Raw genomic sequence first — 25,608 nt, 5'->3', positions numbered from 1 at the left:
ACGGTCGTGAGAGAGAGGGCGGGGCAACGGTGTTCAGAGGGGAGCGTGTTTTTAACCGAATGAAATCTGATCCCAGCAACATTTAGAGCCAGTGGCTTGGTTTTGAAAAGCGGTGTAGCGGTCAAGACCAGACGTCCGTGCAGCAGCAGTGGCGGCGACATCAACGTTCTCTATTTGCGGTAGGAATGAGATTAAGAATTCAAGGAGATCTCAGCACGCAATTAACAATACGACTGGCAAATCACTCTGCAGGCAATGCGTTTTTTTAAATAAGCGGCTGTAAGCAACAAGGGACAGGCTGTGATGACCATGTCGCCACTGAGGAGCGGAATACCGTCATGACAATAGGAGCATGACGTAGGATTTGTTTTATTTCTTCTCGGTGCGTTTGTTTTGTTTTATTTCATTTGTACAACGTCTTGGATATAGAATGGGAACAGCATTGCCACCCCCTTGAAGACTCCGATAACCAATATGGAAGAGTGGCCTTAATTTTTAACAGGAACACCGGCGAAAATACAGTGGTCAAGTTGTTGTGAATGTGAACTCAAGGAGCAGTCGTCTGGATGATTTCATACCGTCCAGGTTTTCAGAGCGAAAGATGAATTCTTATCTTTTTTCCGAGGCTTCATCCATTCCCGGTGCTGCTGCCATCCCTGCGAATGTTGCCTCGGGCGCTACCACTGCCCTGCGTAATGATTTGGGCTCCAACATCCATGTGTTGAAAACGCTCAACCTCCGATTTCGTTGTTTTCTTGCCAAAGTCCATGAGTTAGAACGCAGGAATAAATTATTAGAGACTCAACTACAGCAGGCTGTACATCAAGCTCGCTACAGAGCACTTTTCAGTCGTGATCAAGCCACTCAGACGTTTGACACTGCCTTGCACCTTCCCATAGCGAGTCACCTCAGACAGTCGCGGCTCCCTGGTACGATATGGAATTTCACGCATGTGAGAAGACATGGGGAACGGCTCGAAACTCTCCACAGTCCTGGAGTTTCATGGATGCATCCAGATGGGGTTGGGGTTCAAATCGACACCATCACCCCAGAATTGCGGGCCCTGTACAACGTGTTGGCCAAAGTCAAGCGAGAGAGAGACGAGTACAGAAGAAGGTAAGTCCTTGTCTGTGTAATGTGTACCGTGGATCTTAAATGCCTTTTTAGAGAAGGAACCTTTACATCATTAGTAGGATTCAAAAAGCTTTATTGTCCAGCATGTTGTCATGTTAGACATCTCTTTGATTGAAGGCAGTGTCCTAATTGTGTGTGTGTGTGTGTGTGTGTGTGTGTGTGTGTGTGTGTGTGTGTGTGTGTGTGTGTGTGTGTGTGTGTGTGTGTGTGTGTGTGTGTGTGTGTGTGTGTGTGTGTGTGTGTGTGTGTGTGTGTGTGTGAGAGAGAGAGATGTGTGTGAGTGTATTGCCTTGGGTATGAAGGAGTTTGTGTATAGTGTATGGGGGTTGGAGAATGGAATTTCATTTCCTTTCCACTGCCTGAACGTACAGATCCATTCGAGAAATGTAGGCTTATAATACTGAAATAAATGATAATGATGATGCATATCATCATTGAGATATGGTTCATGACAACATGACCAGTTGTAGCGAATCATAGGCCTACCCAACACTCAATGCATAGGCCTACTATCTTCCTAAGGAACCATATGTACCCTACATGTCTGTTTGTTCCATGAAGTTACTGTATGTCTAAAATGTATCAGTGGATTTGTAGTCCAAGAGTGTTTTGACTCATTTGCCATACAAAAATAAGTTACCATACAGCCTAGCACACACACACACACACACACACACACACACACACACACACACACACACACACACACACACAGTCTCCAGTTTATTCAGATCAATATGAACAATATCCTTAATGCTGTTCTAATTCACTTGTAGTCTGTTTGTCTTAGTCTGGGAAAATCAAAAGAAAGCACTGACATCTGTCAAAACCTTCACTCTCTTGCATTCAGTAGGCTAACCTCTGAGATGTTGGGAAGCTCAAATGTCTACCAAAAGGGGTATTTCCGTAATCAATCATTTTATAATTTAATTAACCTACTGAGCTCTTGACTTTAGAGGAGTGAAGGTACCTGACTTTCGCACCCTATGTCCTGTCCAACTTAGTTTAAGAACTTACTGCTCTTTGCTCAGCCAACTGTTTTTGTCACAAACAGCAATATGTAGGGCCTGTTTTAGCTCTACAATGTCTCGTATCAACGTATCAACCCAGTTGTCATTTGAACTGAACTTGTGAAGGACTTGTGCTTATCCATCACTTTCACCTTCATGTAGCGAGGGTGACCGCTCCCACAATACTACTGTTAGAAAAAAAGCTGTTCTGTTCTTCATCTCTCCTAAAATTTCCCCAAATGTCCTTGTTGCTAGGGCCCAGGGCAGAACTGAATAACTGAATAACTTAAGCATTCCTCACATCCTGCTATTCATTTCCAGAAAGTCCAAATTCTCATCGGGGTTGTATAGTGGCTCCCCTCCCCCACAGTATCCTGAAGGCGCAAGTATTCATCATATCCTCTGATTCTTCAGGATCTACAATAGCTGAGCTGCAGGATATGAAAAGTAGGGAGGCAGTGAAAAGGCCAGTAGCGTAGCAATTCACCCAGAGCCCAGTCTCCCTGAAGCATTAAAGGAACGCGATCACCAAGAAACTGAAGTGTTTTGAATTCATTCACTCTGCTTTTCTCTGTGGTTTCTCTCTCTCTCTCTTTCTTTCTCTCTCTCTCTCACACACACACACACACACACACACACACACACACACACAGGGCTGTCCTTGTTGTGATGCTGTAGCGGATGTTTTTTAACAAACCCCATGTCTCCCTGGTTGCCAGCACCTCTGTCCCTACACTAACAAAGCCTTCAGGAAATGCACACTCATTCTGTGTCCTCCAAAGTGTGGGGATTAACCAGGAGACCAGTATCACCTCAGTTCATCAGTCCACTGATCCTCCCAATGTGCTCCGGTGTTCCCCTCCTGTCTGGGCCTCAAGCCATGAGGCTGCGTGTGTGTGTGTGTGTGTGTGTGTGTGTGTGTGTGTGTGTGTGTGTGTGTGTGTGTGTGTGTGTGTGTGTGTGTGTGTGTGTGTGTGTGTGTGTGTGTGTGTGTGTGTGTGTGTCTGTGTCTGTGTCTGTGTCTGTGTGTGTGTCTGTGTGTGTGTGTGGGGGGGGTCTGTGTGTGTGGGGAGGTAAGGCTCTTTGTTGTGCATAAGAGTTGAGCCGACCTGACCCAGTCTGTACGGCCCTATTTGCCTTTTTCTGTGAATCTCATTGGCTGGCACAGCTGTGTATGGTGAGGAAGTATCCTCAGCTGTTCTCACATTGGGTGGGCACCAGCAGTAGCAGCAGCAGCAGCAGCGGCGGCATTAACGAGCCCTGAGCACAGTGGCAAAGCGGCAGCTGGCCCCTTGCCCAAGGAAGCCAGACTCAGACACAGCCGCCTGCCAGACGCTCATCCTTTTAAATGACCCACGCTCAGCTGGGAGCTCCACCTCACCGAGCACTTGAGTCGGGTTCACGCGAGGACCTGTCCAGAGCCACATGTGCTGTATTGTATTGATTGATGATGGAAAGTATACCTTATACAGAAGTGAAAGTTAGAGCTGGGAGTGTCTTGAATGTGATAGGTTTGGAATTCGGAATGTCATCTAGTTATGTTGCCCAGCAACGCAAAACTATTAAGTTCACATTCTTTGGCAAAGGATCAGACCGCAGTTATAACAGCCTGACCTGCCCTTCATTCACGTTGCCATTAAGATAAGCTATACTTTTCAGCTTGGGGGTAGACCGAATGACAGAGTTGGCTTGATTTTCACACGTGATGATTTTGCCGTGATTATAATGAGAGACTTTGCTTCTCAATAGGAACAACTGAGTTGTGCAATTACACCGAGCTGAATGTTACGACTGTTCCAGAATGATCTGAGGTCTCGTAATGCTCTTGGATGGATAGTGTGCATAAACCCGCAGGAGTCACACAGCCCAACTTATCCAGCCTGTGGGATATGAGTGGGAGTGTGTATGTGTCTGTGCGTGTGTGTATGTGTGTGTGTGTGTGTGTGTGTGTGTGTGTGTGTGTGTGTGTGTGTGTGTGCGCGCTTCTTTCTCTGATTTTGCTAAGCTGTCTGGAATGCTTTGTCTGGCCTGTTAAGCTCTCAAATGGAGCTCACTGGCGTGATGCATACCGACTCCAAGATTGGGAGTTTCTGTCTGATGTACAGTATAGGCTACACCTTGGTTTTGCAATGGCCATCAAGCCTCTTCTGCTAGCTGTTTTGACATCAGAGTGCCAGCAGCCGTTCTAATGGGGTGGCCTCCACTAACGACAGGCCGTATTTCATCGGTGTGTGGATTGATTTTGTTTCTTTATGAATGCATGTTTGCCTCGGCCATATGGAAATTAGATTGAGTTGACGCCATACATCACAAGCCCTGGTCTCACAAGGCCATTCATTCTCAAGATAGCGTGCTTTACTGCACACAGTATTTCACTTGAAAGCAAAGTCTCAACTCTCTTTTTCCCTCCTCCACTGAAGCAGTAGTGCATTGGAAGCCCCAGTCTTTGGTTCAGGCCAAGCATTGCACACTTTTCGGACATGATCTTGCCACCCAATGTGGCCCCCGGTCATCCACTGACCCATGATAAAAGAGCCACAGCATTCCTTATGCAGGCTGCGTGATTGGGGGGAGAGAGTGGAGGAATTTGGAGAGGCTTGGCAGTGAGCTCATGTCTTCTCTCTCTCTCTCTCTCTCTCTCTCTCTCTCTCTCTGTGTGGTGTTTGTGTTTTGTGTGTGAGCGTGTGTTTGTTTTCTGTGTGAACTGTGTGTGTTTTCTGTCTCTGTGTATGTTTGTGTTTTCTGTGTGTGTGTGTGTGTGTTTGCTGTGTGTGTGTGTGTGTGTGTGTGTGTGTGTGTGTGTGTGTGTGTGTGTGTGTGTGTGTGTGTGTGTGTGTGTGTGTGTGTGTGTGTGTGTGTGTGTGTGTGTGCGTGTGTGTGTGTGTGTGTGTGTGTGTGTGTGTGTGTGTGTGTGTCCGAGCGTGACGCTGTGTGTGAGTCGGCAGCAAAAGCAGCAGCCTTATGAGGTAATCCCCTGTGGGAGGAGGAGGAGTGGAACGTTTAACTCACTAATAACTGGGGCACCCTGTCCTGGACCTGTAGTAGCCTGTCCGAGGGAAGGGGGGAAGAGTAGCCCCAAGCCCACGGGGCCCTCTGTGTTGGCCTGACCAGCCCCAGCTGGTCCCTCTGGGTCACTGTGCAGCCCCCATAGGCTAACCAGCATTCAGAGAAGCTCACAAAGCCATTCAGTCAGGCTCTGATATGATTCATGGAGGCAGCTGACATCATGACCCCCTCACCCCTCCTCCCCTCCATCTCCGGCCGTCATGATTTCATGGCCTTATTTGGTGGTTCCGAGAGCACTTTTGGTAAGCATCTTCATGATTCGGGGAATTCATGTTGGCTCATGAACCACAAACAAAAAGGTTGTTGACACAAAGTCTGTGCTGTTTTTTGTATGTGAAGTTAATCTTAGCAGTCTGTTTCCAAAGGAAACAAGACGTTTGTTGATTAGCCTAGATGATTAAAATCTGCTTGCTTCTTGATGACGTTGCTTTTGTCATTGTCCACCCACTGTTGATTATTCTTTATCATGCTGGTGTAGATTTGAGGGATGCTCCAAAAGGGTGTTGACATTCAGTTTTGTCTTTTTTCAACGTTTTGATAAGATAGCAGTTCGGGTTTGTTTTCATGTACACACACATATTGTCCGAATTTTGTGAAAGATGTCATTCTTTTTTCTCTCATTCTCTCTCTTGATTATCTAACAATTATCCAATCAGTGTGCACATGGTTGACTTAACTCAATACTCTTCAGCCATGCGTGCAGTTTTGGACGACCTCCATTCATTTTATGGACAGTTAGAGTAGCATTATGCATTATGCAATAAATCCAATTAGCTTTCAGCTGCGAAAGTACCAGTGTAGGCCAACTGCACCGACGCATTTCCCAGTCACACTTTACGCTTTTCCCACTACATGGTTTACAGTCCACCCACAGACTATCTACAGATGCTCAGAAACAGTATCAACAAACTATCTGTTAACTTTGATTTACGGTTAAGGTTAAGGTCAGGGGTTGGATTCAGTTCAGTAATTGCACAGCAACCATTTCACGTACTTAAGTTGAATCTTAACAGATGATCTGGTAAGTCTCTGTGAGTAGAGTATCCAAGGAAAGTGTTTTCTCATTGTAATTTAAAAACAAAATATTTCATGTTTTAATTAATGAAACAAGTGTAGTTTTCAGGGGAATGCGTAAGATATTTTATTCATCCTATACAGTATAACGGAGGGACACACTTCTAAAGGGATTTTGAAGGAATTTGGTGGCTACATTTCATTACTGTCACTGACTGTGTGTGCATGAGAGAGGGAGTCCACGTGTGTGCATGTGCATGTGTGTGTTGAATGGTTGAAGGATGGATGATCGGAAGAGTGCACACATACATGTTTACTCTACAGTGGCCAAACAGAGGCCGCAGTGTTTGTGAAGGGGAGGAGGAGGAGGAGAGGGTGGGAGAGATCTGGCTGGTCCACCCTTACCATCCCTTGGCCTCTGTGTAGCTAGTTCACACAGCACAGTTCGCTGCCCTTTCACTAAATGTCAGGCACGTCCAACAGGTTCTCACACACAAGGCATTCCTCACCTTGGTGAACAGCCCTTACACAAATCACTGACAGCCGTATGTGACCTGAATAAACATCGGCATGTTATTTTAATGATGATGTCACCGTGAGAAATATTTTTTTGGTTCCTTTTCATTTATTTTTCATCCATTGTATTTTTCGGCCACATGGTTGGCATTTTCACCAAACACAAACCTCCCATGAAGGTCATACACACTGTATGGACATTATGGTATTACATTTACATTCATTCACTTAGCACATACTTTTGTCCAAACAATTTGCAGTTAGTTCAGATGTTTAATTAATAGTCCTGTAAGCTCTCTCCGGGCAATCAATCCTATGATGTTGAATCACAGAAACACAGGATGTTTGGAATCTTGGAAATTATTTGGAATTTGCTATGCCATGTCTATTCTAGTGTCCATGCCATGGAGACAGGCCTCACAAACCAATCCAGTGCCATTCTCTCTAAAAGTCCCCCCTCCCCCACCCCCCCATTTCCCATAACTTTCAGTTCAGAAAATACACCCATGGACTCTTATGGGCTATACGTGCCTATGTGTCTAGCCGTTTTTGCACCTGAGCTGGTGAGGAATATATGGCTCCATTGTGAGCTGGCCCTTTGCCAGGCTATAGTGGTGTGTGAGTGTGCGCGGCGGAGGCCCCTGTGGTGTTGCATGTCGGAATATCGATCGGCCGTCCTGCCAGGGCTCTCGCCGCCTCTCCCTCCGTCTGCGTCTCAGGAAACACACATGCAGCAGCAGCAGCAGCAGCGGTCTAATGGAGCTGGCCAGTGCCTGCAGGAGGCCTGTAGTATAAAATGATTGAGCCGCATCTGGGAGATCAATGACATGCGGTCGGAGGCCTCTTCCGCCCATCCTCTCATGATCTAGCTCGGCTCTCTCTCCTTCTCTCTGTGTGATGAAACTGGGTCACGGCACACACGGATGTTAGACTGCTCTTAAGGAAGTCAAGTTTAGAGCTAAGCGTTCGGCTGCAGTATGCAAAGCAGTCATCATTACGGAATTTATCTAAAAGGTCGGCAAAGAAAGATCAGGGGAATTTCTCTTTGTCCTATATTTACCCACAACCTATGTCATCATGCTACAGTAAATGCATAGATAAGGCAGACAGTGCAGAGTGGTTCAAATATAGATAGCTATTCTGCCCACTTGTGTGGTAGTTGATACACCAACACTGACCCTGATGATTTCATGGCACTCAGTCCTGCTCATCGTGTTATGTGAGAAATCTATCTGATGCTGCACACTGTATTGTCCTGGCTGATACGCGGCCACTAACAGGCCGGTTTTAATGCGATTGCAGTGTGTCTGGTCCTGCGTTTCCTGCCCATCAGAGTGAGATATGAAGCACAGACAGAGACGCATTTGCATGGGTCTCAGATAGTAGCCGCCACTGGGGCGGATGAGGCACAGGTCTGGCGGAGATTTGGCGTGATGTGGGACGGTGTCGGCGCTGCCGCACAAACTGCGCCACTGGGATGGGTGGATCCACAGCAAGCTGTTTGCAGCATACAGGTTGTGAAAACAGTTACTGACATGCAAAGTCACAACCTGTAATTGCTTTGTCATTACCAGATTATACACAGCAGCCCTTTTGTTTGGTCTGTTGTTTGCCTGTAAACATATATAAACACTGCTGACAATACACTTTTTGGAGAGGTATTCTACTGATGCGTGACTGGAAACCAGTTAAATATTGTTTTTTGGGGTATACACAGTATGTAATGAAAAGCAGAAATAGGTAGTGTGGTGTGTTTCCATATATATGTTTTCTGCAGGCAATACTTAGGGGACATCTTTGCTACGCCCAGTGGTGTGTTTGTTAGTTGTATACATAAAATACCCAACAGCTCTGGGTAGTCTACGTCAGGGAGTCTGCATCAGTATGCAAGTAGCATCAGGCGACAGCTTTGTTTTCCTTGCCTTCCATCGATCAGGAGGCAAAGAGTGTGTGTGTGTGTGTGTGTGTGTGTGTGTGTGTGTGTGTGTGTGTGTGTGTGTGTGTGTGTGTGTGTGTGTGTGTGTGTGTGTGTGTGTGTGTGTGTGTGTGTGTGTGTGTGTGTGTGTGTGTGTGTGCAACAGAGAGAGAGAGAGAGAGAGAGAGCAAGTGAGAAAAAGAATACCAAGGGATCTGAAGCATAGCCATGAGCTGAAATGGTGGTTTTATTGAGCTGTGTTTTGAGCATCCCTTTGGAGGGTACAAACCACTTGTTTGTGTTGTTGTTAGTTCCAGTGGAACAGTTGTTTTTGGAGGCCAAGTTACACACTCCCACAACACTTGGAGATGCCTTGACTTGTCCTCCTATCGCGGCAGCTGTGTTGTGTCTGTCCTTTGTGTGAATTATAGCCAGTGAGTCCCAGGCACCAAACCTGTCAGGATCGTATGCGCCGCCGTATATTTTCCGATGAGACCGGCTGGGGCGTGCAGACTGAATGGGATTAAGTATGTGGGGGCAATATGTGTGGGGTTCCTGGGTTGAGACTGAGGTCCTTTGACAGACAGTGCTTGGAGGCGTCTCCGTGGGTCAACACAATGTAATTTACAGTCTCCCCTCTTCTGCTTTCAGTAAACATCCATCTCTGCTTCTGCCTGAAAGCAGTTTGGCTAAAGGGGATTATTTCAGAAAAGCCAAATGGTCTTTTTTTTAATACCAGAGGGGGTTTTAGAGCTTCTTGGTTTTGGCCTGTCCTGGGTGATCTATGCCGAGGAGAATGATTTCATCAGCAACTCTGACGTTTCATTTATCTTCCAGTAGCCTAAAAGGAATGTCTGAATTTACCAAATAAAGAAAGTTGTTTTTGTGAGCTCAATCATAGAAATGCAAAAGTAGCACTATTTCCAACATTCATATTTTCTTTCCAAAAATATGCTCTGATGTTTGCTATATGGAGATTGCTATGTTGGTAGGTTCCTCAAAAAGCAATGCTCAGCTTTTTGTGTAAAGAGAGTTAAGTATAATTGACATGACAATGTAAAAAAATGTAACAGCTAATGCTATTAAAACAGTTATAACACTGTTGGCGCCAATGTGAAAGGTCTACTCTGTCATGCTCAGACCTTTTGATATTGTAGTTCTTTTGAGAGGAACTACTGCCAAGCCAAGGATTATCTGGATAATTACCAGATCTGTGTTGTCAGCCTTCATTCTTTGTCCAAAAATACACCCACACTCACTCTCCCCGCTTTAGAATGCTTTTGTGGGAACTCTCTGTTCAGGCATTAAGGTTATGATTCCCAACCGTTGAGGAGACAAAGTTCAGTGCGAGGGTGTGCCACAGTCACTTGTGCCCCAGCATGCAGGTGTGCAGCAGCAGCAGCAAACACACGCTTGCTCACCGCTCTCTAATGTGCTGCGCTCATATACATGAAGCCACTTCCAAAGCATGACAAGCTCAAGTGTTTGACTTTGTGGGCTGTTAATTTGCGTAGCAGTTTTTTGTTGTTTACTGTTCCAATGGCCCTCCATTAGCTCTCCGCTGTCATGACTGCGGCTTTCAGTCAGCGGGCGGCTGCTCTGATGCGAGGCCATAATGAATAGATGATGGCTCAGAGCGCCTCAGTCTGCTGTCACCGCCTCGTCTTATTTGAGATACACGGGAGTGGTTTATATGGTGTGTTAAAGCATCCATCTTCATATACTGATGTATTCACACAATCATGGACTTGCACGTGTGTGTGCGTGTGTGTGTTCTCACACACCCATCGTTGTTAAGGAATCATGATCTAATGTGCTGAACATGTTTGCGGAGTGACGGACGCCGTAGCACCAGAGTGATGGATTTGGCCTGCCTCTTAGACACAGACCATTTCCTGTAACCTCTCGGCTCTTTTACGAGCCTTAGTCACACAGTCAAGCCCCTGAGCTGAACACTTAGTCATGGAGGAAGCTGAACTGAGCAAAGAACTGTTACGCACAGCAGTTGTGCATTGCATGCATTTTCCACCTACTCAGTGTCTAATGACTGAGGATGGGGCTTTTGTACCAGATGGTCATGCGCTACATGCTAACTTTGACTCAGCTGGTGTGGTGATGACCTTGAGTGCAAACAAAAACAACAACAACAACAAGAACAGCAGCAACCGTCCAGACATGTCAGTGCTAGGCAGTACCTGTGACCGCGCTGCTCGTATTTAGCCAACATTCCAGCGCTTTCTAGCGCCTGTGATCTCTGTTACCCGACTCCCCAGGGCTCCTGTACAGGTTGCTCTAGTTTCCACACAAGGGGCAACTCCAATAGCCCAGGTAGCCTTTGTGCACAAGCCAGGTCTAAGGAGCATTGTGCTGTAATGTACAGGACACTCATTTATCAACCCCCCCCCCCCCCCCCCACACACACACACACACACACACACACACACTCACACACACATCCCTCCAAACCTGTGTGAGGTGGGGGAACACAGTGTATGTGTGTCTGAATAGACGCAGGTGGTCTCAGGCACTACAGAATGTTCTAGGAGTTCTTTGAAGGGCTTTTCAGGATGTAAGGGATCATTTCTGTAGCCCTCCCCTCCCCCAAGCACTGTGAAGTGACTTCAGTGTAGGATTGAACACAAAGAGAGGATGTGGTGAGAAGGACACCATCTTTTCTTACACCGTGACACATGAATCCAATAGCCTCTGTATTCCTAAGTGGATCATTTAGTGGTAGACGGACTGAAAGGAGCTAACGCATTTTTTCATGTTGAAATATTTTTGTATATTTTGACAGTGTGATCTGTGAAAGCTGTTTACATTCCCAATTCGACTGAGCTGCTGTTTTGAGCATTCCTGCCCTATAACGTGGTGTCCGTGTTGTTAGGGAAAATGAGAGGAGTCACATCACGGCGTTCTGACCTTGAGAGGCTGTCCAGTCAGCTCCACTGATCCTGATCCAGGGAAGCTGAGGGAGTCTCAGCAACCCCCCCCCCCCACACACACACACACACCACACACAAACACCTCTCTTTAGTCTGTTCATACTCAGCAGTAATGCTACACACATGTCCACCTCATGTCTCTCTCTCTCTCTCGGTCTCATATACTCTCTCCCCCTCTCTTTCACTCTTTCTCTCTCTCTCACACTCTCTCTCACACTATCTCTATCTATGTCTTTTTTCTCTCAAAGGAGGATTCAAATGCCTGACATCCCTGTCATAGGGATATAAACCTTGTAATCTATGTAAAATGGACAGCTTTGTCAATATGAAACCAGACGTCTTGAGTGGACTTTAGCATAGGTGATATGACTGATTTGAATGTGGTCTGCATTTGATCTGGATCCTAAATCCTCTAGCTGTCTATTAGTTGGCCTGGGTTGTTTTATTATACCCTTTGATCTGATTTCCATATTAAAGACTTCATTGTGTGCCTTCTGGACCTGTCTCCCCAGCATTTTGCAAATCATTAGCTAACAATGATTTTGCTTCACAGTGGATACCTCTTAATCTACCAAGAGGAACACTAATGTAGCTAACGCTAACAGTCCTTTATAAATGACCCTGATTTGTTCTCTGTCAGCAGTTTGCTTATTGGTGTACTTGGCAAGTCTGGTGCCAGTGGGCTCTCTAACAGTCCATCCCCACACACATGCGGCCTCCCCAAGACTGATCAGAGACCAGTTGTAATCCTATGGCGCACGAGAGAAATGAATAAAGCTCTTCCAGTAATAAGCTTAGCAGAGCAGTGAGGGTGAACCAGTGTCCTGCAAGACTGCTTCTAGTCTTTCACTGGAGCAGACAGACTAGACACTACTGGGCAAAGAATTGTGTCTGCTACTGAGACCACTAACTGGGTTTTGACCGAGTTGAGTTCTTAAGACTCCTCTAAGAAGGCCATTGTACATTTTATTAGGTTTTGGTTTTTTTACATTTGTGGATAACACACTCCAGTGTATTGAAATGGGCATAGTCGCCCAAGGCAAAATCTGGGCACAGAGTCAAAATTCACTTTTGCTGAATGAAATTAAATATGGCCGATCAGCTTGGCCAACTATGGGAAAGCTAGCCGCCTTGATCTGCCAACTCAGTGTATGTATTGCTGCTGCTGATGTCTGCCACCATGAAAAGGAAGTGATGTATTACTTCTTTATAGGAAGTGACCTCACCATGCCACCCATGTGGTTGTTGCCAGGATGGATCTTGCCTGACGTAGTCAGTAAGGGAGCACACAGAGAAGGATGCCTTTTCCTTGATTACACAACAGTGAAAAGCATGTTAAATCACAGTCGCCATTTAGATTCTTGCCACAACAACATGGAGTCTAGCGCAACATGACCTTCAGCCAGACAAAAGAGAATGACTCTAATGAATTGAACTGAGTAGTGGCTCAGAGATGCCTAGACCCCTTCAGTTTTATGAAGTTGTTGACGTTGTTTGTTGTGTTCTTACGCTGCCATGGCAATTGCGAGGACTTGTGTTTCCATTCACAGTAAGGAAAAGAAAGACTGCTTGTGGCCTGTTCCCTTGTAATTCTAAGCTGCCTCATTTGTTTCATTGCACTGATCTGTTTCCAGGTATACACTAGCTCACTGATACACTCAGAGATGTGGTCTGTAGAGAGTCATCATTCTCTGAAATCGTCTGAAAAAGATCCTACCAGGAACTAAAAAGTTACAATGCAAAGTTTTCGAGACAGAAACAGTATATGTGAAATTAACGATTTTTTTAATGTATGTTTAATGACTTTTTCTTTCTCCTTCTCTCTCTCTCTTTCTCTCTCTCTGTCTTCACAGATGGGAGGAAGAGTTGTCAAAACGACAACAGATGGAGTCTATGGTGGAGACTTTGCAGGAGGTGAGGCCATCCATCTCTACCCATATATCTCTCAGTGACTCTATTCACCAGTCATCCATCCATTCTCCTCTCGTCAATCTCATTTGAATCCAGTTGTGTTGCTTTGCATATTGCTCATATTCCACAGACCACATCCCCATATACACCCATTAGTTTCGCCCAGTGCAACATATTTACAACACTTTTGAATATGATATTTACAACACATTTGAATAGACAGATATTTTTACCTAACCCCATAACCGATAACCACCCAAACTCTGGATGCAAATTCATGTGCCCCACATAAACAATCAAACTTTACGTGATATTTCAAAACAATGTGACTCTAATAGAGTACCGAAGCCATGACCTACAGTAGTGTTGTCAAGGCAGCAATTTCACTGGATCTAAACAAACCAATCTATAGAGGTTACCATAGAGGTGGCTTTCTTTATCTATTGTAAATATTTGTACAATGTTTCTATGACGTTTAAACTGTAGGAATCACATACTGCAACACATATACAACACAGACTGGTAATTAACGTCACAGCCTGTGGTTAAAATCCTTAAATTCACAGTCGTGTCTTGGCTTTATTTGTTAAGACTTCACTCTTAACAGCCGCCAGTCTTATATGCGCATTATGCCAACCAGTTTACCTGGAAGGCGTTCACTCTCACACCCACACATTGACCCTCACTAAAGCATCATGGCCTAAAGTATCAATGGCAGGCAGCCTGTCTGCCTCCTCTGTGTGTGTAAACAGCCACAGCCATGCTGCCCTAACTGTTACGGCCAATTCACACCGCAGGTGTGTGCGTGTCAGCTGTGTTATGTGTCCGTTTTCATTTCTGTGCCCATATTAACAGGTTAGAGTATGCCACTCTTCCTGCGTGATACATACAGTACGTCTCAGGGGCGCATCGAGCTGCGCTGAAAACGCGTGCACGTTAGAAATAGGAGCGTCGCCTATTTTTCACGCGACACGCAAGCGTGATGAAGGCATTTCCAGCCAAAAGAGACAGTGAAGAGACGTTTTTAATAGGCAGACTGGTCACAGCAGACGTTTCTGTATGAACTCTCACATAAAACGCGACGCAGCAGAGACGGAGCACAGCCACGGAATGCGCACGCCACGTCGGCGGTTTGAATTGGCCGTTAGGGCTGCTGCTGCTGCTGCCTGTGGATCAATGCACTTTACTGTAGCCCCCTTATCAGCCTCTGGGTCAGCAGCAGTGCTAGAGGCGGCTCTGAGTGGCTGCTAAACGCCCAGGCATCGCATTCCTGGATTGCGCTTAAGGAAGTGGCCAGTTTGATTTATGGCGCATAGCCGTCCAATGTCCACATGGAAATAGGGTTAATGGTGCTACAAGTTCATATGAGGGAAGGAAGTCATGTCTGACATTGTTTAGATTGGATTCGATTAGATTCAACTTTATTGTTATTGTGCAGAGTTCAAGTACAAAAATGAAATGCAGTTTTTCTCTTTGGTCAATGAAAAACAAATAGATAGGCAAACAGTTAAGTAAAATACATTTTGTAGGCAAACAGTTAAGTCAAATACATTTTTTAGAGCATAGCTTGGATATTATGAATGAGTGTTGGCTACACTCGATGTTACTGATGACTTTCCAAAGATGATTGAAGATGGAAGAAGATAAATAGGCCCTTTTTCCTTTCGTTGATTTGTGCTCAAATGTCCGCCCCGTTAATGCTCTGCGTCTCCTGCTCTCCCACAGAATGCCCAGGAGTCGGATTCCATCCAGACCGAGCTCACAGAGAAGGTTGAGCATCTTAAATCGGAGCTGGTGGTCTTCAAGAGCCTCATGACAGATGTGAGTATCCTCCTCCTGTATTCTTCCATGACCAGGCTTTATTGGTCTCTCTCTCTTTCTCTCTCTCTCTCTCTCTCTCTCTCTCGCTCTCTCTCTCTTGCTCTACCTCCCCTTTTATCTTTTCTCTCTGCATCAGCACGAGCGCACGCATAGGGTTTCACCCGCTCCCTCCAAGGGACTCAGGAATGCTTGAAATGTTTGTCCAAGAGCATCCATTTCACATGCAAAATAACTCACATGCAGATGTGTGGTTATCAGGAAACGGTGACGTTGTTTGCCAGGAATTAACACCCAGACTCTTGTTTTATGGCCTGAGGCGCATTTTAGCGTCAAGGAGGGACGATTAGTGATAAACAAATGAACAGCAAAATGACCCAGTGGTCACTAGTCAGGGCCTGCACTGCACACATGCTTATTGTTCGTAGCGGTCAGCGGACTTGGCCGTTCGCTTTCTCCCCATCGTAAAGCACAGCTGTGGAGCAGCCGCTCCCTGCTTTATGAGCCGGAGCAGGAACGCCTGGCCAGTGCTGCCGTGAACAGAGCTACGGAGTCAGGGGGGAGAAAAGGGACGACGCTGACCCCTCGTCTGAATAGCCGTGCTTCTCCGGCCACGCCCTGATGAGTGTTTAACTCTTTACGGCTCCCCGTGGGGCCTGGGGGCTCTGAAGAGAAGCCATCTGTCGAGCCACCGCAGTTTTGAGCCGTAGCAGCTTGACACAAAAGTGACAAAGAGCTCTGGCGCTGTTCCACCTGTTTTTAGTGAAACTGTGAACTTTAACCCATCGTGGCTGTGTGTGTGTGTGTGTGTGCAATGTGCATGATCGTGTCTGTGTATGTGGTCTATTTGTTGTCACTCACACTGAAGGATCTTCCACAGCGAAAGCTGTGGCTCACTAGGGCCTTCCGTTTAAGTCCAGTAGATGCCGCCAGGAGAAACGTGGAGCTGAAAGTAAGACGTCACCAGCGTGTCTCGACTCATTTGACAAACCCCCACCCAAAGGGACATGCAAAACTAGTGTGGACCAGTTCACAGTATACACACCCCAGCACAATGGAGACACATACATCCCACAGTCTACTGTACAGATGTGTTGGCCCCCGAGCAAGGGTGTTCCTACGCCCATGGGAAATGATGATGTTCCATAGCCATCTCTCTGCTTGGTGTCTGCTCAAAAGCACGTGTCTCTCCCTCTCCATCACGGACTGACACCACACGTGATCTTGAGCATTTCTGAACTGGCTGAATCCTGTTCCACATTAGCGAGCAGAGCACCCCACCTCCCCACAATAAAGGCCTCATGTGCTCGTCACATTATGCCTCCCAGTGAGACATAATGCTATGGTTTGTCTGTGTGTGTGTGTGTGTGTGTGTGTGTGTGTGTGTGTGTGTGTGTGTGTGTGTGGCCGTGGCCGAGACATCTCACCTCACGCTGCTGTTTCAAAGGACCCACAACCAAGCTAATCCGGCTTGTGATGAGTGCTGAGAACTTTTCAAACAGTGCTGTAATGGCAGGCGCGCTGTTTGAAGTGGTTTCACCTGCTGCTTTGTGTCCTGCTGATGCCATTGCTTCAGTCTGTGAGGTCCAGTCTGTTCATAGCATGGGCAGCGGCTACAGACAATGTCCCTTTCATTTGCCCATTTATTTGAAGTTGTTTATTGAGCGACTTTTTTTTGCAATCAGGACTTTCTCTCTTCTTGTGTAAGAACAACTAAAGAGCAGAACACTTCAGGGGTTCCTATTCAGGCCCTTAGTTGTAGCACACTGCATCTCCTGTGGTTCCACAGCACCGGTCCTGATTGCGAAATTGGCTACCATAAGAACATCCCTCTGATTTTGCTGACTGTTGTGGCTTCTTACTGTAAGACTATTTTAGCAGCACTTTCAATTACAGTGGTGTAGCCCAGTCGGCCCATGTCTAACACACATTCCTTTTCCTTTGTTTTTGATCAGCAAATGTCCGACCTGGACACTAAGATCCAGGAGAAGGCCATGAAGGTGGACATGGACATCTGCCGACGCATCGACATCACCGCTAAGCTGTGCGACGTGGCCCAGCAGAGGAACTCCCAGGACATGAGCAAGATGTTCCACGTCGGCCCCTCCAGGGCCCCTCCTGACCAGAGCAAGGTACGCTGACCACCACAGTTGGAAGGACAGGTGCAAATGCACACCAAAGTCGAGGTGCAGGCAACTATGTTTAAAGCCTATGGAGAGAGAGAGAGAGAGAGAGATGCCGCAAACTCCGACTTATAAGTACGTTTTTAATAAAGCGGTAACGTTTCGGCCTATGACCTTCTTCAGATCGCATACAAAGACGCATACGCTGACCCACCACAGACCAGTTCAATAATCAGTGCTTTAGCATAGTGTTCTACATAATGTCAAATAAACAGACATGTTTAGTTGGTTTGTCTCCAAGTTGCCATTTGCTCAATGTTTTTTGTGGCATCCGGAATGCTTTAGGAATGCACGTTTATTTATGAAGTTGAAAGAGTCTATTCAGAGAGGCAAGGGATGGATTCTGGAACCAAATCACTGGATGCATGACAAGTCACTAAAAAGGGAGAGTCATCATAGCTGCTCTAGACAGCTGTGCCAGACAGTGTTCTGTTTGTCTTTGCATTGAGCTTGCATTGCTTACTTTATAGGAGCAATGCACCACTGTATGCCATTGAATTTGGAGGGTCCTTGAGAAAAGGACTTTTTTAAACATATCTGCTAGTCTGGCTTAGCTTGACCAGCCAGACCTACATCAAGATGTAGAGTCTGGGAACACACCGTAGGCAGGGCTCAATCGGAAGGGTGGGATAAACAGTTGTCTTTCAAATTCCCTCTCCACGCAATAGGATAGCGCTAAACGCATCATCTTCTTGTTTTCAAGTAGCAGGATGCTTAGCGGTCGCAACTTCTGGTCGCATGTCAGTCATCATTACGTTAAGCCCGCCCGCCGACTCTATACACAATGTGATTGGTGGTTTCTACCTGAGCCCAGCTCCCAAGTCAAACGGAGAGTTGCTAGACTACCCTGGGGTGTCTAGATTTCTAGAGTAAGTCTGGCTATCACCATACTAAGCTCAATCTTTTAAGATTGAACATTACTCTGGGGAGTCTGTGCTTTATTTCTACTGCACAAGAGGTGTGATCAGTGGCATAGTTCAAATGACTCTATACGCTTTTGGATAGTCCTTCAACCAATCAGACCAACGGTGTGACTTTTGGATAAGCTAGTTTGTGATTGGACCCAGAAGAAGTGGACAAGAAGCAGGAGAGATAGATGTGCAGGTATCCAGCCTGAGCTGCAGGGCAAAATCCAAATCACTGGCAGATCAGGCAGGGTTCACCCAGCCTATGGTAATGCTGCCTTACGCCGAGAATGTGCTCTAATTGTAAGCATCAGTCATGTTGACAGATATTCCATGGATGATAAGTCTTTGCCGTGTTTTGCAAGTGTGCATCTTGTATTCATTATGTAAGCACCAATAGGCTTGGTGTTGATGAAAAGTGTATGAAAAGTTTCAATGCAGTCATGGGAGTTCCTAGATAATTTGGTAATTGCATGTGAACCTGTGTGTGTGTGTGTGTGTGTGTGTGTGTGTGTGTGTGTGTGTGTACGTGCGTGTGTGTGTGTGTGTATGTGCGTGTTTCAGGGGGCTATGGTGTGCAGGAGGAAGGAGCCCAAGGCAGGGTCTGATGAGAGCTGTCCAGAGGCTCCAGAGCTGGAGGCGGAGGCCTCTCTGCCTGAGGAGGACTTGCCTGGCTCCCTCAACATCACAGACGAGATGAAACGCATGCTCAACCAGCTGTGAGTCGACGCACCGCGGCGCCCACCCATGCCGTTCAATAGGCTAACACTGCAAATAGTGCAACGTGAACATCATAAACATGCAGTTGTAGAATTATTTGATTATATGTGTTGAAAACATGAAAGTTGAATGATTATCACTCAAGTTGTTCTAATATCCTCAAGCCAGGTAATTGTCTACAATGTTTGCTCCCTGTCTGTAGGGGTCAATGAGTTGTCTGTACAATTGTAGAATTGTTGTGCCACCATGTGGTCATGAGATGTAATTGCATCTTGTGGCTCTGACCAATGACTGTGAGCAGTAATTGGTGCTGACTTTTACATCAAATTTTCATACACTCCATAAAATCTCTTCACCAGTATAGATATGTGTTGCATATCTGTACATATCTGTCCCCTGTCTCGTGTTTATGTCTTTACTTTGGTGATCTGTCTTCCTGTCCTCCTCTGTTGTCCTGTAACTTCTTTCTCTGTCAAAGAACCTTTGTACTCGTTTACCTGTGTGTGTCTGTTATTTCCTCCTTTCCTCCTCTCCTCCTTGTCTTCCCATCCTCTCCATCTCTCCGTGTTCCTCTCTCTGAAATGCAGAAGTGTTTCAGATAATTCCTTTGTTGCCAGGCGGGAGACGTTTGACTTTGACGACGACTGCGACAGTCTGGCCTGGGAGGAGACGGAGGATACGCTGCTGCTGTGGGACGACTTCTGCAACTACAGCTCCCCCGTCCCCACCACTGCTATGGCCTGCAGTAGTCATGGAGACGCCCCAGACACAGTGAGTGAGGCACTAATAAGAGTATATTATTTACCTTAAAGGGACGTCACTAAGAGAGTAGGTATATTATTTACCTTAAAGGGAACAGTAGAAGAGGTATAAAAATAGCGTTTTGTAGCGGCGAAAGGACTTGCCCCGGTCACTTCCAGGCTAACGAGTTTTGGCTAAAAACGGCTAAAAACTCGAACTTTCTCAAAATACATCCGAATGACATGATTTTGGTGTCAACTCAACGTATGTAGGCCTACTCCCAATAGTCCGAAAAATTGATCTAAAGTGCATTTCACTCCGGATTATCCCTTTAAAGGGACGTCACTAAGAGAGCAGGTATATTATCTTAAAGGGACGTTACTAAGAGAGTAGAGATATTATTTACCTTAAAGGAACGTTACTAAGAGAGTAGATATATTATTTACCTTAAAAGGAACGTTACTAAGAGAGTAGGTATATTATTTACCTCAAAGGGATGGTTCTCCAGGACATTATGCCATCTATGTATCTTTAAGCCAATGTGATCTTTCATTCCCATAAAAGTCAAGCAGATCCCCATGGACGTGAGTAGTGGCTAGATCTTCCCTGACATTTCACTGGTTAACTTATTCTAACTCTGTGCTATTATATAGTATGAATATGAATACATTGGGTGATTGAAACTGTACTCTCGGGAGGATCACTGAGACTGACACAGTCAGAGAAACGAACTACATGTCCCCATTGTGTCGGTCCGCATTGCAAGGCTTCTGGTGCATTCAGTTACTTCGCAATACTGTTGGTATGGGTAGAGCATAGCTTTGCTCTACGGTCAGAGACTAAGTGCCTTTTCTCCTCTAAGGTGTCCAATGATGCAAGCCTTGGCAGTTTGATTGATGAGACTGAAACGCTGTTCAAGGACAGAGAGAAGGAATACCATGAGACCATTGGGCAGATTGAGGTGAGTGCAGGTCCATTATGGTTAGTGCATCCATGTGGGAGGTGTGATCATACAGTATATGGTGGGGTGCTTGCATTAATGTGCCCCATCATCAGAGGGCCAGAAGACTCCTGTAGTGCATTCTGGTACATTTTCTTTAAGCTCCCACAAGAGCCCATGAGACGCTGTCCTGAGTGAACCCAGACCAACCTGTGAGCAAATTGAATTTGTTCTGTTGGTCCGTCAGGAAGTTCAGAAACGGGCATCAATGGGATTCTTTCCAGATGAACAGGTTCCTCTGGGTTCAGTCAGGCTAATGAGAAGCGGGCATGTGCACACCATGTTCACTTGCATGCTGTGGAATAGGGCACAGAGGTACCGCACACACATGGAGAGCACATTCAGACAAGAGTTATATGACAGCTGTATCAGCATGGGTGTATCGGAGATGATATGGTTTGCAAAGATGCTCTGTGATCCCGTGTGTATTAAGTGGGGTTAGCACATCCACACAGTGAGATATATCATCTCTGGCTAAGACAGTGACATTACTAAGTAAGCACACGTGCCTGTCAGCACTCTGCTGTTCTAGTGAATGCCAGCCCTGGTTATTAAAATACTATGACTGTGCAAAATGACTGCTCAATTTGAAGAACCCATAAATGGATGGACAGATTATCTTAGTTTCTAACATACAGTAGGCTACAGTGCAGTACCTCTTAACCCTCATCTCTCCATCCCACGCCCTGTCCTCAGCTGGAGCTGGCCACAGCCAAGAACGACATGAACCGGCACCTGCACGAGTACATGGAGATGTGCAGCATGAAGCGCGGGCTGGACGTGCAGATGGAGACCTGCAGGAGGCTCATCAAGGGCTCCGAGCCCAACGGGGCCAACGGCAGGTGTGTGCAGGGGACAAGGGTGGAGGAGGGTGGATGTAGGGTGGGTGGGTGGGTGGGTGGGGGTTCTGCAAGGGGAGGGTGCATTTACATTTCTACCAAGATGTGTGCTGTCATGTGCTGTGACATGCATTTACATAGACACTCACACATGCATAGACGTTCATCTTTAATCCACGGGTGTGGGGGAGCAGTGGTGACGTTGCTGTCTGACAACTGGTCGACCCGGGATGCGTTTCTCAAACCTGCTTTTGGCGAGTCTTTGTCACTTTGGATAAAAACGCTCTGCTAAACACCAGTCAACTTTAACTTTAACTTTAACCCTTGAAATAAAGATAAGAAAGGAGAGCACCATTGTGTTTAGTAGTATCTGATTTATAGACCCCAGAGAGATCGAATTTGCTTGAAATGTCAGTCAGTTATCATGTGTGTAATGAAGCACTTCACTTCAGCACAGTATGTGATTGTACATTATGACTGTATAACTGTAGCGTGTGTTGTCACTGCTGCAGGAGTTCTCCCTCATTCAGCTCTGTAGCCAGCAGCGACTCAGGGAACACCGATGACATCCCAGACGAGCTGGAGAAAGACGGAGACAGAGACAGCGAGAAAGACGGAGAGAAAGACGGGGAAAGAAATGGAGAGAGTGATGGACAGAGAGACGGTGCGCAAGAGGGAGCGACCGCAGAGGACGGAGAGAAACCGAGTGAAAATGGACAGACAGAGACGGACACAGAGACGCCGAAGGACGAGGAGGAGAAGAAGGGTCAAACAGACAAGGAGGCAAACAGCAGCTGATGCCTCTGTCCACATCCACACTCCACAACTCAGTGTCCAAAACCTTTATCTCTATTTTTTCACAGGACTTCAAGGGAGTCTCTTAATGACTCTTCAACGCAAGTGTTGGTGCTTTAAAAAAAAAAAGATAATGATAAAGAAACTCTTTGGGAACAGATTGAATCTCCTGCTTCAAAGGCTTACAATAGGATACAGGCAGACGAGATGGTGTTTCAGCTGCAGGCTCCTTGTCACCTGCGCTGCCCTGGCATGGCGACACACACTCACACACACGCGCACACACATACACACACACACACACACACACGCACACACACGCACACACACGCACACACACATCATTCACTCCTCTGGGGCTGCAGCTGCCATTATGGTCCAATTAACATAAACACGGAATGTCCAACACAGTACCGTCATTGTCAGTCAAAGCAAGGCACCTTTGGTGTAACATTATGACTTTTGACAGGTGTGAGTCATCCATGTAGAGAACATCTAGTGATGGGGTGCGGCACTTCCTTCTTCCTGCGTTCACCTTTGTTTGGTGTAGGCTACGCATTGTAAGCTGAACCATACTGGCAGCTCAGCACACGTCAGAGTTACACGTCACTGTTCATAAACCGGTCACAATCACCTGTAAAGAGGCCTGTTATGGCTACCTGACTACCTGGTACGCACCCATCCCAGTCATCTGTGGCATGAAATGTCAAAGGCCAATTCAGACATTTCATACCAAACACAATTCACACCAAAAGACAATCCTGTCCATATCATGTTCTTAATTCAGAGGAAAAAAATGACAATAATCAGGGGATGCTCTCAAAAAAAGGCTCTGTTTTGAGCCGTGTTGCCACTGAAGCGCTAGGTGTGTCCGTGCCGTCGTGTGCTAATGTGTTCAGCACTCTGACCTGCGGCGGTGCCGTGTCCACTCCGGTGGGCCGGCCGCCGTCGCTCAACTAAAGAAGCAGTAACACTGTGTACCAAGTACTATGCAATAAGCTTGCCTTATTTTCAAACTAACTTTTCCTGTCAAGTGTAAATTCTGTCTCTTTTGTTGCCGGGCAGATTTTTTGTTCTGCATTTGTTAACAGAAATGCCTTTTTTAAGATGTAGACTTCTCTGTTATGGGATTACGGCCATGAACTGGAACAGACTCATGTCAGAAGTTAAATTCTTAATTCTAAAGTTAAGCCCACTGTGCCTACTAATACCCACTTATACTCCTCTATCTCCGATTTCAATAGCCTTATTACATTTGTTCATATTAATTTCTGCATATTGTAGCATTTGGTTGTGTTCTTTACACACCTGCTTTACTTATGTTGAATGGGTTGCTCACATTATATCACATTGCTTCACAACAATGTGATTACAATTTTCATCAAATCATGGTTCTGAATGTTATATTCAGTATGTTGTCATATGTAATGTATTCTGTCCCAGTATTTCTGGGATATGGTTAATAATTTAGCATTACTATTGTAGCATTTTGGCTGTAGTTGCCAGTGTACATTTTTATAGTAATCTAGTTTATGTCATAAATGATTTTTAAATAAGAAGAATGGAAGAATCCCTGCTATCTGCTTTGTCTTCATGAAAAGAGCTTTCAAAAATGACCTCTTCTCCTTTTACTGTAGGTTTATTTAAATCTTTTTAAATGATTTCCTGTGCCTAACAGTGTATCTAAATGTTATTTTTAGTCTTATCTTATTAGTTCAGTCTTATCTACAGTACCTGCCTTCACTGTGGCAATGAGGCATGGGAGCAGTTTAAAAAGGGAATTCAGCAGCACTGCAAGATGTCGATTCTCATTTGTTTTTTTTGCGGTGTCTGTTTGCTTATAGACAGACATACCTTCTGTGTATTTATGGTTTTAAAGGGCTGCCCAGCTTACTGCAGTATGCTTGCTTTGAGCTGCAACTTCAGGGGTTTGGTCACTACTGGAGAAAAATCAAAACAACCTCTGAGGGTATTTTCTAGAATTCTAAAGAATATTAGCCATTCCATTTTTGTCTTCAGCTGAGTTGTCTTTGACCAAGTGTCCTTGACACTGTACTGTTTTATTTCCAAATCTGTACAAATAGAAAGTTGCCTTTCCTTTGTAATGTAATAATAGAGAGCAAAAAGGGAGACAATATTATAAATAAATATGTGAGTATGGAGGAGCATGGCTTTGATTTGTTTTGAGAATGTCATATGGCAAAGTTGCCCTCTTTCAGTCTGTTTTGTCAGGGTTTTATTAAAATGGTATTTGCTTCTCCACTCTCTCTGTGTGTTTATTTTGACTACTCTCCAAAAACAAGCACTGTGAAACTCATATGAGCATACAGTACATGAACATATACTGTAGGCCTATGAGTAGGCAGAATAGAGCAACCCTCATTACTGAATCTTAAGAAATTGATGTCATTGCTCAAATGGTATGTTCAATTGAAAAATAGACAAATAGGCAATGTCCATGGATGTGTTTATTTATAGAACACAAGCCTTTATGTACTTATTATATTAGCCTACAGTACTGAGTGCTACATTGTGGTGAAAAAAATATGAATTATCTATATGGCCACTAGAGGGCAGCAAACTACTGTCATCCACTGCCCCACACTCAGAGATTGGGTCTACATGGGCCTCTGACTCTGTTTGTCTGCCAATGAGAGATAATGATGTCCAAGTCTTTTTTTTCTGATTGTCCTCACATTTCAAATACAGAAAAAGTGTTACATTTCAGATTACAAGAAAACTTATGATAAATATTTAATTGATTAGTTTTGAGCTGTGTTAAATAAAAAAAACATCCACTTCTAAATTTAAAAATAACATTTGTAAAACAAAGACCAATCATATAAATATTTAAATTAAATATTCTGAACCCCACAAACACCATTGAATAATGGGGAAATATGTGTGTTTTTCATGATTACTAACTAACACAGAACACATGAAATTTCCATCCATCACCATACCCTTCCAGTGGGCTTTGGAAAGAAGAATTGTGGTGATTTATTTAGAACCGTCCGGTTTGTCACGATCATATAATTACACAACACATGATATTTGCATCTATCTTCTTTTGGACAGGCTTAGGAGAGTAAATTG

General features: G+C 45.3%; 1 protein-coding gene across 2 annotated transcripts; it reads left to right on the top strand.

Annotated features, from left to right (window-relative positions):
- Positions 1-63: 63 nt before the first annotated feature.
- Positions 64-24,767, top strand: iffo2a (intermediate filament family orphan 2a). 2 transcript variants are annotated; one of them, XM_062540566.1, is made up of 9 exons: positions 64-1,116; positions 13,454-13,514; positions 15,237-15,332; positions 17,285-17,461; positions 18,982-19,136; positions 19,725-19,908; positions 20,741-20,839; positions 21,575-21,720; positions 22,230-24,767. In XM_062540566.1, the coding sequence occupies exons 1-9, from the start codon at positions 602-604 to the stop codon at positions 22,513-22,515; spliced, it is 1,719 nt and encodes a 572-aa protein (XP_062396550.1). In that variant the 5' UTR covers positions 64-601; the 3' UTR covers positions 22,516-24,767. The 2 variants fall into 2 exon arrangements, with proteins under 2 accessions (XP_062396550.1, XP_062396551.1); XM_062540567.1 differs by having other exon boundaries at positions 67-1,116; positions 19,755-19,908.
- Positions 24,768-25,608: the final 841 nt, after the last annotated feature.

The sequence above is a fragment of the Sardina pilchardus genome, chromosome 7 (genome assembly GCF_963854185.1).
Source record: "Sardina pilchardus chromosome 7, fSarPil1.1, whole genome shotgun sequence".
NCBI classification, from domain to species: domain Eukaryota; kingdom Metazoa; phylum Chordata; class Actinopteri; order Clupeiformes; family Clupeidae; genus Sardina; species Sardina pilchardus.
The sequence above is the reverse complement of the archived record's forward strand: the minus strand, read 5'-3'. Positions and strand labels throughout refer to the sequence as shown.